This window comes from Trichechus manatus, unplaced genomic scaffold (assembly GCF_000243295.1).
Source record: "Trichechus manatus latirostris isolate Lorelei unplaced genomic scaffold, TriManLat1.0 scaffold00027, whole genome shotgun sequence".
NCBI lineage: Eukaryota > Metazoa > Chordata > Mammalia > Sirenia > Trichechidae > Trichechus > Trichechus manatus.
In genome coordinates this window covers 5,144,462-5,158,988 of record NW_004443963.1, presented here as the reverse complement: position 1 = coordinate 5,158,988, position 14,527 = coordinate 5,144,462, and the positions used below count along the sequence as shown (strand labels likewise).

The window sequence follows — 14,527 nt, the reverse complement described above, 5'->3', positions numbered from 1 at the left end:
CCTCTGATCGCATGGAGTGGGGGAATGGATGATGGTGGACGTTTTTAAGGGCCAAAAATCTAGCTCTAGCCTCCACATGGCAGGTGAAAAAGTCTATTAATGAAACACCCATGCTATTCTGTTGTCTTTTAAGGTTTGTTTTTCATAAAATGGTGTGAGATTGAGGATTAATTTTTTTTATTGTGCTTTAGACAAGGGTTTACAGAGCAAATTGGTTTGTCATTAAACAATTAATATGCATTTTTTTTGTGACACTGGTTGGCAACCCCACGATGCGTCAACACTTTCCCCTTCTCGACCTTGGGTTCCTTGTTACCAGCTTTCCTGTCCCCTCCTGCTTTCTTATCCTTGCCCCTGGGCTGGTGTGCCCATTAAGTCTCCTTTTGCTTTATGGGCCTGTCTAATCTTTGGCTGAAGGGTGAACCTCAGGAGTGACTTCAGTATTGAGCTAAAAGGGTGTCTGGGGGCCATACTCTCAGGATTTTTCCAGTCTCTGGCAGAACAGTAAGTCTGGTCTTTTTTGTGAGTTAAAATTTTGTTCTACATTTTTCTCCAGTTCCGTCGGGGACCCACTATTGTGATCCCTGTCAGAGCAAGCTGGTGGTGATAGCTGGGCACCGTTTAGCTTGAATTTCTGGCAGATCCCTGTTGATGTACTACTGTAACCGTTTTTGAATGATCTTCAGCAAAATTTTACTTGCGTGTGATGTTAATGATATTGTTTGAAAATTTCCACATTCTGCTGGATAACCTTCGTTTGGAATGGGCACAAATATGGATCTCTTCCAGTCGGTTGGCCGGGTAGCTGTCTTCCAAATTTCTTGGCATAGACGAGTGAGCACCTCCAGGGCTGTATCCATTTTTGAAACCCCTCAATTGGTATTCCGTCAATTCCTGGAGCCTTGTTTTTTGCCAGTGCCTTCAGTGCAGCTTGGGCTTCTTCCTTCAATACTATCAGTTCTTGGTCTTATGCTGTCTTAGTTATCTAGTGCTGCTATAACAGCAGTACCACAAGTGGATGGCTTCAAGAAAGAGAAGTTTATTCTCTCACAGTCTAGTAGGCTAGAAGTTCAAATTCAGGGCACCAGCTCCAGGAGAAGGCTTTCTCTCTCTGTTGGCTCTGGAGGAAGGTCCTTGCCGTTAATCTTCCCCTGTTCTAGGAGCTTCTCAGCGCAGGTACCTTGGGTATAAAGATGCCCATGCTCCTGACTCTTGTTTCTTGGTGGTATGAAGTCCCAGAGGATTAATTTTTCTAAATTACCACTTATTTATTATAATGCTGCTTATCGAATAGCATTTCTTGTCCATTGATTTCTATGGTATCTTCATGGCCATATATTACCTTATCTCTATAATATGGAGGCAGTATAATGTATGTGTTCTGGATCCTGGCTTCCCACTTACTACCTAAGTGTCTTTGAACATACTGCTCATCCTGTCTGAACTTTCTTTTCTGTATCTGTGAAGTAAGGCAGTAATAGTGTCTATCATAGGATTATTGTGATAGTTAATTGCAAAAGTGTTAACATTTTTTTAAAGAAAGCACTGCATTATTATGTTTTCAGGTGATTAGATTGATCTACATCAATGAAAAATTGCCCTATACATTATAGCATGATATGCTTCTCCATAATCGAAAGCAGCAAGCATTACAATAACAACAAAACATTTGGCATGGAAATGAGTTGCATCAAGAAAAAGCTTATAAAACCAGATAGTTTTGGTTTCGATTTTCTTTTTTCCTGAGCTCTTCCAAGCATATCTATATCACTCTTGGAGAGTATGTGTTTCTCCTTTACTTTAGTGGAATTGAATTTCCAGCATGTATAGAGTCCTGGTTGCATAGTGGTTAAGAATTAGGCTGCTAACCAAATAGGTCGGCAGTTCGAATCTACCAGCTGCTCCTTGGAAACCCTATGGGGCAGTCCTACTCTGTCCTATAGGATCACTATGAGTCGGAATCAACTTGATGGCAATAGGATTTTTTGTTTGTTTGTTTTATAGGTGAATGGAATGTGTAAGAGCCTCCACAACTTAAGATATAAAATCACAGAAGTCCATCAGGTTCTTGGATGAGACTTCCTTGCCTCTCAGTTGCCAGCAGCAATCCTGGTCCTGGGCCTTATAATACTTTGTTTCTCCTATCCTAACCTTGGCTTCATTCCTATTTTCATTCTTGCTTTGGGTCACAGTCATAGGTCCTCTTTGGCTTTTTCTCCTCCTAGATACATTAGGCTCCTTTTCTAGACTTGTCTTCCTTATCATACTATCAGCATATTCTCTTGCATAATTTTGAAATGTACAGAGAGAAGAAGTAGGGGCTGGCCAAAGAAACACTAAGAAAGTGGTATGGGAGTCTGGGGAAAAGAGGAGAGGCACCATATCCAGTGCCCACTCACCTTGTGAGTCTCAAAACTTCAGCCAAGGCTTTGGTGAGAACAGAGGAAAGACATGAACTTCCTTTAAGTCTAAAATGAGTGTGTGTGTGTGGCGGGGGGTGGTTTAAGTTCTAACTTAAACTAGATTGATTTTCAACTCTAATCTGTCCCTAGGTTGGCCTCTCTCACCTTAATGTATCATCAAGAAAGAAACTATTTTGGAGAAAGATTCATGGCAAACATAATTTGGAGGAACACTTAGAAGCAGTGGCAGTTGATGACTGCTCCAGGATGAAAATTGTTCTATTTTAAGCGTGTCTTCCTTCATTCTGTAGTAAAGCAAAATGAGCCAGAAGGAGAATGTGAATGCAAAAAGGTGTGCCCAAAACATTTTAAAGCCCCAGAAACCCATTCAGCCCTACATCTGCTCAACTCTGAATGATTTTCAAGAAGAGAGAGACTTTTTGGCAAACTACATCTTCCCTCAGCTTAATGAACTCTGCAACTCCCGAGGCACATATTTCAAAGCTGTGGACCTGAGGTGGTCAGCACTGAAGACCCAGGAACCCTTTCCCTCCAGCCTCCTTAGACAGCATTCCTGTCTCCGTTCCCAACATCTGAAGCTCTGTCTTGACTATGTGAACAGCTGCCTTCCGTTTTTCATCTGCATGCTGGGTCAGACATACGGAGACTTTCTCCCTCACTGCTCACCTTTCATGTTCTCCAAAGCCACTGACTTGTCCACTTTATCCAAAGTAGAACAGAATCTCTATGTTGCTGCAAAAAATGGTTATCCTTGGGTCCTGGAGAATCCCCACTGCAGTTTGACGGAATTTGAGATCATCCAAGCGGCATTTTTGAATGAGTCGCAATTTCAGTATTTTTACTTTAGGACGGGAACTATGCTGCTGAAGACGTTAGACGAAGAAAAGGAGGAGGTGCTGTCCTCATGTTCTCTGAAGAACGATGAGGAAAAATTAAGGATTGGAAAGCTTAAGGCGAAGATTATCAGCAAAGGGCTTCCTGTCAGATTTTATAGAGATCTCCAGGAGTTGGGTGAGCTGGTTTTCAAGGACTGGTCGGTTGTGATAGAAAAGCTTTACCCCTCCACCATAATGTTTGAAAATATAGGTTAGTAGACATAGAGATAGCTGAGTCTATTATTAACATAAGGTTAATGTTTTGTATGTCTCCCTTTATGAAAGGCATTTTAAAATGATAAAAATATTCCTTATGCATTTAAAATTATTGCCCTATTCCTGTGGCATATATTTCTCCATTTTTTGATACTGAAAATAAGAGCAAATAAATTAGTCAGGAAAAATTATTTAGGAAGTTAAGGGGCTCAGAGAAGACCTAGGGTATCTGGTAGTTAACATGTAAATATAGAGCATTGACTCTCAACCAGGGCCAGTTTTGTCCCCCAGGGGACATTTGGCCATGTGTGAAGACATTTTTGGTTGTCACAATTTGGGGGAGTGCTACTGACATCTAGTGGGTAGAGGCCAGGGATTCTGCTAAACGTTCTATAATGCATAGAATAGCCCTCACAACAAAAAATTATACAGCCCAAAATGTCAATAGTGCCAAGGTTGAGAAACCTGATCTAAAGGGAAGGGAAGAGGAAGAGAAATAATCTTTATTAATGACCTGATGCTTTGTGTATATTATCCCATTTAATCTTAAAGGTTTAGCTCTGCAAGGCAGGTACTACAATTCCTGGGTTGTTTTTTTTTTTTGGTTGTTGTTGTTAGTTGCCATCACATTGGCTCTGACTCATGGTGACCTTATGTATAACAAAACAAAATGTTGCCTAGTCCTGCATCATCTTCATGATCGTTGATATGTTTGAGCGCATTGTTGGCGGTGGTTGTGTAGTGTCTTCCAACCTAGAGGGCTCATCTTCCAGCATTATGTCGGATGATATTCTGTTGAGATCCATAAGGTGTTCATCGGATAATTTTCAGAGGTAGATCACCAGGCCTTTTTTCCTAGTCTGTCTTAGTCTGGAAGCTCCACTGAAACCTGTCCACCAGTGACCCTGCTGGTATTTGAAATACAAGTGGCATAGTTTTCAGCATCATAGCAACGTGTAAGCCACCACAGTATGACAAACTGACAGATGGTTGGTAGAATTCCTGTTTTGCAGATGAGCCAACGGAAGCTGCTGTATAGCAGTTAAATGACTTACTCATTGTCACATAACTAGTGAGGCACGTATCCAAGATTAGAGAACCCAGGTCCTTCTGACTCCAAAATCCATGGTGGTTCTCCTACACCCTTATTCAGAGTGTGGTCCGTGGATCAGAAACCTCGGTATCACCTAAGAACGTATTAGAAATACAGAATCTCATGCCCCATTCCAGGTCTACTGAAGCAGAATTTGCATTTTAGCAAGATGACCAGGTGATTCACATGCATATTAAAGTTTGAAAAGCACTGCCTGACATCATATTGCCTCGAATGAAATGATTACTTTTATTTTTGAAAATAGTGTCTTGTGGACATGTAACAGATTAAGGTGGAAGAACATCACAATATGGCAGAGATTCTTCACCTAGGCAGACATCAGGAGAAATCTGTGAAAGCCCCTAAAATTATGTGAAAAGTGGAATTTTTAAATGCATATGTGTGTTTTAGAGGGTAGGAAGATGCCCTGTGTCTTTGATCAGACTCTCAAAAGGTTCATTGACCCCAAAATGATTATGAGTTACTGATACAAGGGCCCAATTACTGTGGGAATGCAAATAGTGGCAGGAAGTGCATTCTCAAACGCTTTCAGGGACTAGGCTTTGTAATATCATAGGAAGCAGATGCGTTTGTGGTAAATAGGAGAATGTTGACTCACCAAAAGTCATTTATACACAGTTTTGGGTGGTGGTGGTAAAAACCCACCTGTGATGGCAACACAAAACCCTTCCTCTAACCCAAATCACTTGGACCCCTGGAACAGACCATTGTATCAGTCACAACTCTTGGTTTTAAGTAACTCAAACTGACTTCAATGAGAAGGGAATTTACTAGCATATATAATTGTAAAACCCAGAATTAGGGCTAGTTCTGCTCAGGCTTCATCCAGTGGCTCAGATGGTGTTACTAGCTTCTGGTCTCTAACAGTTTCTCAACCTGATTCTGCTGTCTTGATGTTGGCTCCAGTCCCTGGCTCCTCCATCATGAAGGATGATGTCTGTAGTGGTTCCAAGTTCAAGTCCAGCAGAAATGGCTCAAAGTCCTAGCATTGAATCTTTCTGTCTCCGATTGGCTTGATCTGGGTCATACGCTTGTACTTGACCCAATGAGTGTCAAGAAACTACTCTGATTTACTAATCCTGGGTCGTAAGCACTTCTGGAGCTGGAGGTGGAGTCACTAGAAATAACATGAATTGAGAGTTGGGGCTGGGTGGATCCCAAATGATAATCCAGGGCTGTTACTGAAGCTAGGGTAGCCAAAAAAATACCTCCAGTGTTATTGGGAATCTGACAAACATGGCCTCAGATCCTAGATTTTTCACTTCTTAGCTGTGTGAACCTTGAACAAATTACTTAATATTGGTAAGCCTTAGTTTCTTTTTCTATAAAATGGGTTAACATTAACCACCTTAGAGTAATAGTGTATGTAAAGCACCTACAAACAAGGCCTGACACATATTAGGCACAGAGTAAATAGCAGTTAATAAGAATGAATAATAACAGATGTGTTCTGGAACAATATATGCATTTGGCTAAAGTCTCAAGTGTGGTTAATATTGGTATTTTCTGACTAATCTTAATCCTTACTGCATCCATTGACTAATGTGTTCAAGAATCAAGACTTTCTGTGTATCTGGGTTAGGGACACATTTTTTATCCATAGTGTTATTCTGCTTTGTCATTGATTTTGGTTAATACTGACAGATTTATTTCTTTTAGACTTTTTTCTTAAATGTATATTCGTGGACTAAACGTCTGAATTAGAAAATGCAGAATGAAAGGATTATAAAAGGAGGCTTTAGAAAGAAGTGCTAATTTCATTCTCTTTGGATCTTCGATACCCTTTAATCATCTAGGTAGCTCTAAAGTCTCATACTTCACAGTGAGGGTAGTGATAGGCCATTTGGGTAGCTGGTAGTTCTTGTAAGGAGATGTAGAACTATCAGTTAATACTTTTGACTCTGGAATCACTTTTAAAGTCCTTGGGGATACCTGAGATTAGTGGATAAAGTTCTAGGTTAGCTCAAGAGACCTATTAGACTGTGAGGTCATCCCAAACGTTAAGACCTTGAAACATGAAGCTACCTTTGACCAGACTGTAGGTCCTCCAGGTCTCTTCTGGCTTTAACCTGAACCACAGGGCAGCCCAGTTAACTATGGAGGTAGGTGAGTATCTCGGGAACCTACCAGCCTAACCTACCTGATTCTCCTTTTCCTGCATTTGTTGATAATAACACCCCACCACCACTACCACCACCACTTCCCCAGAAAAAAATACAAAAAAGAAACCTGGGGAATACAGATGTCTCCAGTGACAGAGGGTATCTTTGGCCTTCCAGATCTGACACTCTGACTGTAATTAGGCAATGAGTTTACAATCACAGCAAATTGAAACTGGAAGGAACCTCAGAGATCATCCAGTTGACTGGCCCTGCCCTTATTTTAACAGAGAGTGTAAGGGGCTTGCCTAGTGGCAGAACTGCAACTGTACGTATGGTTGTCATCTATATTGGGGCATATTAATCCTAAAAATACACCCTACTCCCCTAACCCCTGCCATAGATAGACACATACACATACCCTACACAATTGAATTAGGTGACTTCATACTTAGCTATGAAAAGATGAGAGAATTTACATACCAAAGCCATTTATTTATTTATTTTTGCTGTAGTCATTCTGAGGTCTTGAAATAACTTGGACTCCTAAGTAGGAATGCACAAATAGTATTAAACCCAAAACCAAACCTTATTGCTGTTGAGTCGATTCTGACTCATAGCAACCCTATAGGACAGTAGAACTGCATTAGAGAGATTAAATTGTTTGTCATTTGCTTTCATTAACATATGGAATGGGATGTGAAATATGGTGCCGACAAGGTAATATAGATACAGAGGGGCGGAGACCTTCCTGAGCATTTATAATAACCGTGTGTAATTGAAAATATGAAACTACAAATCTAAGATGTCAAAACTTATCTTTTTGACTATAAAGACTACAAGCACAACTTTGAACGTTCCTATCATGAAGAGTTTGCTGAGAAGTGCGAGCAAGTTTTTGTTATTTCCAAAGAGTCAAACAGGACCTTTGAAGTCTTGGAAAGATTTGCCTTAAAAGATGTGGAATTTGATCCTAACAGTGCAGCATCTGATTCCAGTTTAGACTCTGTTCTGAGGTAAGATGTAAAGAAATCCCAAGCCTTTTCCTGAGGCTCAAGCAAAACAGCCTGACTTTGGTAAATGTGATCCGCCAAATTTGGAAAGTCTTCCCTTACTTCCCCCATTCTGTGCAGGTTCCTTCCTGTAGGAGAGGCTCCCTAAAAGCCATTCCTGGGTTAAACATTTCCTTATCAGGTATAATTCTGCATTGAAAATGTTTTCTGACTACTTAATACACTTTCTTCCAATCTCCTGAAGAAGATTATAAACTCCTGGAGGGCAAGGGGCATGCCTTCTTTTTTCTCCCATAGATCAAAGTTGGTTTAAGTAATTCCTGAGAATGGCTGAATGACTTTAAGGAGAAGAAATGAGATTAGGAGATATAAGTAATGCACCTGTATAGTATTGTATAGTTTGCAAAGGGCTTCTACATACATCTTTAGCTCATTATTAACTATGTTTAGATATCCAGCCGGCATTTATTGAATGCCTACAATGGGCCATATGATTATTTGTATGTACGGAACTGAGTTATCTTGTTCAATGTATGCATGCCTTAACTGTTTTATCCATTGTCCTCCAGAATAAAGCCCCATATCTTTTCCTATCCTTGGTGGTGACATACTCTATTCACCATCCATGGGCATTAAGAGGCTGAGATCCACAGTAAGAAAGCTGGTGTTGTCTGTAGTGTCCCTCCCAATCTCATTCCTAGAAAGGGGGAGATTCTTGGGACAGTTTTATTTCCTTCATCCTCATCCTCCAGCTCTCATCATGGATCTCATTTGTTTCATAAGAGTTTTGTTGTTTGAAATAAACCCACCATGGCTGGGATGGCTCAGGGCTGTCCTTCACATTGCTGTGCCAGTCTCCACATCCACCATTTTAGCCTACTCGAGCGCAGAGCTACCAACATGTGTGGTCTGGGAACCCAGGCCAAGAGGAAGACTATTTGATTAATACAACATGGCACTCAGTCAGTGTATATAAGACTACAAGAGAAACATAGAAGTCATATGTTAAAAACTTAGATTTGAATAGGCAAATCTACAGAGACAGAAAGTAGATTAGCGATTGCCAGGGGCTGGGGTTAGGAGGAAATGGGGAGTGACTGCTAACCAGTATGAGGTTTCTTTTTGGGGTGATGAAAATGTTCTGGAATTAGATAGAGGTGATGTTTGTACAACCTTGTGAATATATTGAAAACCACTGACTTATACTTTAAGATGATGAATTTTATGGTATGTGATTGATATCTCAGTAATAAAAAAAACTTAAGTACTTCAGAGTGATGAGAATTTCAATAAATTTTATAACAAATAACTCAAATTGTTGTCCCCAATAAAACACAAAAGTTAAATAGATTCTCTTAGGTTTGGGGGCGAAGTGGTTAAGAGCTCAGGCTGCTAACCAAAAGATTGGCAGTTTGAACCTACCAGCCGCTCCTTGGAAACCCTATGGGGCAGTTCTACTCTGTCCTACAAGGTCACTGTGAGTCAGAATTGACTCAACAGCACACAACAACAGGTTAGCTGTATGGAAACATCCAGAGCTTTGTTTGCTCTGCTGTTTGGAAACAATGCTTTGTACTGTAAGTTCCTGAATAGAGTATATAGGTCAATAGAAAAGGAGTGTTCTTTGGAAGTTTTAAAGCATTGTCTTAATAACCAACCTTATGGAACAATAGCATTCTTTTTTTCCTTATTTTGAAAGGAGCCATGGATTGCTTTGCAATTTTTCATTTTCTGTTTGTTCTCAGGAAGAAATTATTAAGACCCTAGCCTAACTATGCAGATGCATTTATATTTGTATTTCTCCTTCATCGATTTCACCTGCTAGGTGCCAAGAACTGTTCTATGCACAGGAGATACAGCAGTGAACAAAAGATAAAAATCTCTGCTTCCATGGAGCCCACGTTACACTGTGGAGACAGGCAGCAAACATAAATATGTAGTATGTTAGATGTTGTTAAGTGCTGTGGAGCAAAATGGAACGCTTAAAGGGAATAGGGCATCTGGTAGGGTACGGGAAGGCCTCACCAAGAAAGTGGTATTTGGGTAACTACCAGAAGTAAGTGAGGAAGCAAGCTATGCCAATATGAGCCAGAAGAGCATTCCGGATGGAGGCAGTAGCAAACACAGAGGTCCTGAGGCTGGAGGAGTGCCTCTGGAAGGAAGTCACAGTGGTAGGGGGTGAGATTGGAGATGTAATACATGTAGAGGAGGGCAAAGATCTTGTCTGGCTTCGTAGGTCACTCATTGTAGGACTTGGGCTTTTACTCCTTTTGAGCAGAGAAGTGACCTGATATGACTTATATTTTGACAGGCTCATTCTAGCTGCTTGGTTGAGAGTAGACTAAAAGAGGGCAAAGGTGGAAGCAGGATACAAAATCAGATCCTACCATAGAATTTTTTTAAATTGTGGAGATATATATACATATACATACACATGTTATTGTTAGGTGTGGTCGACTCAATTCCAGCTCATAGCGACCCTATGTACAACAGAACAAAACACTACCCAGTCCTGCGCCATCCTCACAATCGTTGCTATGTTTGAGCCTGTTGTTGCAGCCACGGTGTCAATCCATCTCATTGAGGGTCTTCCACTTTTTTTTAATATATGCTTTTTTAAAAATAAAAGCTTTGATCTTAATGATTTCTTCCTGAGAATAAATAGAAAATGAAGAAAATTGCAAAGCACTAATTTTAAATGTACAATTCAGTAGCATTAATCACATTTACAGTGTTGTGCACCTGTCACCACTATCTATTCCCAAAACTTTTCATTGCCCCAGACGGAACTCTGTAACCATTAACTACCATTCAAATTTGATGATGAAATAATTAAAGCAATAACATATTGATTCCTAATGTATAATGTAGATGGAATTCTTAGGAAGCAAATCTATTTAATGACCCTGCTTTAGGTTTTCTGTTTTAATGGGTTTTCGGACTGATCCTCTTGCTTTGCCAAGCCTGAGTATCGGGTTTATTTGTTTTGTTCACTCACTCAACAACTTATGCTCAGGTACTGTGCTAGTCACTGAATGTCCAATAATGAATAAGAGAAGTCCAATAACTCCCCTCATGGAGCTCATATCAATGAAAAACCAATAGACACATATTTATCGAATGAAAACTGTGTAAGGCACAGGGCTAGAATCTGTATGAAGAGATATGCATGGACCTGGGAGTCCTTGGCATAGCCAGAAGATTTTTACCAAGAAAAGGTAAAGCAATGGGCAAGCTATATTATGCTCATGCCAGTTTTTAAAAAAATCCTATTTCTGCAGTACCATAAGCTAGAACACCCTGGTAGAGTAGCAGGCTACTTCTCAGTCAGTCACTAACAATTATGGTAGTTTAGTTGAATTTCCAACTTTGTGATCCTCAGGATTGATGGGAATTCTTGGTGCATGAGCACTTCAATTTTTTATTCCCTCATTGTGATGTTACATCACAGACCAACCTGGTGGTGGTGTTGGTAACCCAAGGAAGGGCTGAGTGGGGCAGATATAAGGACAATGTACTGATACGGAGAGTCTTTTCTTCCTGGGCCTTTGGGCAGGTTGGGCCCCTGACATGACCTCGGGTTCATATTGAACAACCTTGGGATCTTGATAGTTGGAAGGGCCTTCAGAAGTTACTTTCTCTCGACTCTCCTAATTTTACATAGGACAAAGCTGAAGCCCAGAGGGAATGATTTATTTTGGTTCACTTGAGGTCAAAGTTGGGACTAGAACTTCCTATCTCTTAGAGGCCAAATATATATAGGAAAAACTTCTCTTTTTCTCTTTCTCCTTCCCTCCCTCCCTCCTTTATTTTCTAAGCATTTTACCCCTTTATTTTATTTTTACTATATTTTACTCTTTTATTTTTCAGAATAAATCCTCTTCCCACTTACAAGTCTGTTTTGCTCTTGTCTGGAGAACGTGGTTGTGGAAAGTCCACTCTGATTGCCAACTGGGTGAATTATTTCAAAAAGAAACACCCAGACATGTTGCTGATCCCTCATTTTGTGGGTAGCACCTGTGACAGCAGTGACATCATGTCTGTGATCCATTACTTCATCACGGAATTACAGTACAAAAACTATGGTAATAGCATCAAACTTTCAAATTGATTCAGAAAATTTTGGGTGATTTAGAAATTAGTGGTTCTCTCTTCTGCTCACGTGAGTGTTTTCCTCTTCTTCTAATCTAACCCTCACTCGTGTAACAGGCCAGTGTAGGGTTCCTGGTTAGATGACAAGTGGCTTTCTTCCATGTGATCATTTGGGGGCACAGGCGCTTTCCATCTTCAGCTTGTGTTGTCCCCTAAGGGCCTCACAGTCCTCTGATTTGTCTAGAGGAATGGGAAAACTAGTGGAAAAGGCACACCTGTTCCTTAAAAGTCTCTGCCCAGAAGTGATACGTCTCACTTCCACTCCCTTTTTGTTGAAAGAACGAGTCACACGGCTACTCTGGGAATCCAGCGGGGATAGGAAGCTAACCTCACACTATGGAATGGGGAGTATGAATTTCTGACATATAACAGCATTGGTAAGTGTTAGCTATTATTATTATTAGGTACCTGCTGTGTATTTGGAGCCCTGGTGGTGCAGTGGTTAAGAGCTCAGCTGCTAACGAAATGGTTGGCAGTTCAAATCTGCCAGCTACTCCTTGGAAACCCTATCGGGCAGTTCTGCTCTGTCCTATAGGGTTGCTATGAGTCAGAATCGACTTGACGGCAACAGATTTTTTTTTTTTTGGCTGTGTATTTATATGTTTGTATGTTTCTGACTTTGAGAACCTGCTTTTGGGAATTCATCACTTCTCATTGGGGGGATACACCTATGTGTGCCTCTGTGTACTAAGTGAATACATGTGGGTGCCCCAGGGTGAGTTTTGATGGATATTTATTGGAAGGATATTGGACTTCTTTCTGTGAGTGTTGTGGGTGTCTGTGAGTAAATATGGGTGAACATGTGTGGGTTGAGTTCTCTATTGTTGCATTACCTAAGTTGCATTGTTGTTGTTGTTGTTAGGTGCTGTCCAGTCTGTTCCAACTCATAGCGACCCTACGCACAACAGAACAAAACACTGCCCGGTCCTGCGTCATCCGCACGATCGTTTTTATGTTTGAGCCCACTGTTGCAGCCACTATGTGAATCCATCTCATTGAGGATCTTCCTCTTTTTTGCTTACCCTCTACTTTACCAAGCATGATGTTCTTCTCCAGGGACTGGTCCTTCCTGATAACATGTCCAAAGTACATGAGACGAAGTCTTGCCATCCTTGCTTCCAAGGAGCACTCTGGTTGTGTTTCTTCTAAGATAACTTGTTCGTTCTTCTGGCAGTCCATCGTATATTCAATATTCTTTGCCAACACCATAATTCAGAGATGTCAATTCTTCTTCTGTCTTCCTTACTCATTGTCCAGCTTTTGCATGCATGTGAGGCGATTGAAAATATCATGGCTTGGTTGAGGCACACCTTAGTCTTTAAAGTGACATCTTTGCTTTTTAACACTTCAAAGACATCTTTTGCAGCAGATTTGCCCAATGCAATATGTTGTTTGATTTCCTGTGTGCTGCTTCCATGGGCGTTGATTCAGTTGCATTATCTGGTTAAAATAAAAATCTATAGAAGAAGATGCAAGTAGCTCTATAAAAGGTGACTAATCGTACTCAGACACATCCTAAAGGTGTTCAGTCTGACCAGGCTGACGATGTGAACTCAATTGTACACACCCAATCACAATTTTATTCCCAAAGTAAATCATTATTTTAGTGAGTGTGCTTTCAGGTGCTGAAGGTGCCTTATAAAAACAGCTGCTGTCTTTCAAACAAACAGATCTTTAGGCTGACAACAGTGGAATAAGTCAGGAACCACCTATGAATACACAGCCAGGTGACAGCTTCTGTCCCTGAAAGGACATCCTTCCTCATGAATGGCAGGAGGCCGAGGGGTACGGCTGAGGTTCTGGAGTTGGCCTGCCTACATTTTCAATTCTGGCTCTACTACTTACTAGCTGTGTGATCTTGCATAGTTTATTTAGTGCCCCAGTTTCTCATCTATGCAATGGGGATGGGATTAATAGAATTTACCTCAGAAGGCTCTGTGAGGATTAAGAGATAATACATGTAAAGAATTTAAAATGGTGTCTGGCACACAGGCAGCATTTATTATTTTTAGCTGCTTTATTATTATTATTCCTCACTAAGCTACAGAAAGTGGGGGGACTGAGGGCTGGATTACCCAAAAAGCAAGGTAGGCATGGGCTTACTTGTGCTTACTTACTAATCTGTAGAGCACAATTTCACCTATTTTTCTTTGATGTGGTGAAACCCATGTGAAATTGTGCACTACAGATTAGTGAGTAAACACAAGTAAGCCCATGCATGCCTTGCTTAACGTAAGCCTGACACCTTGCTTACTAGCAATCTGCCCCAGGGGGTCCTGCTAAGGGAAACATCGGTTCCTGTGGAGTCGACTCCGACTCACTGCAACCCCATGTGTGTCAGAGTAGGACTGTGCCCCGTAGGGTTTTCAGTGACCAATTTTTTGTAAGTAGATCACCAGGCCTTTCTTCTGAGGCACCTCTGGGTGGACTCAAACCACTAACCTTTTGGTTAGCAGCCAAGCTTGTTAACTGCGCCACCCAGGGACTCCAAGCTACTCCTATTCATTAAGGAGAGGAGGGACTGCAACTCAAGAGAGTTTGCTGCTCTGGCAGTCCAAGAAGGAGGCGGAGGGTTGGCATAGAAGGCCAGCACCAGGATCGCTTAGCATAGTTGCCTTTGCTTGGAAGCTGGGGT

General features: G+C 41.0%; 1 protein-coding gene across 1 annotated transcript in view; it reads left to right on the top strand.

The window, feature by feature from the left end:
- Positions 1–2,722: 2,722 nt before the first annotated feature.
- LOC101360049 (putative tetratricopeptide repeat protein 41) overlaps positions 2,723–14,527 on the top strand; it is an 88,603-nt gene continuing 76,798 nt past the window's right edge. Inside the window, exons 1-3 of the mRNA XM_004374012.1 lie at positions 2,723–3,509; positions 7,563–7,743; positions 11,602–11,825. Coding sequence (XP_004374069.1) covers positions 2,723–3,509; positions 7,563–7,743; positions 11,602–11,825 — 1,192 coding nt within the window. The remainder of the gene's footprint in view (positions 3,510–7,562; positions 7,744–11,601; positions 11,826–14,527) is intronic.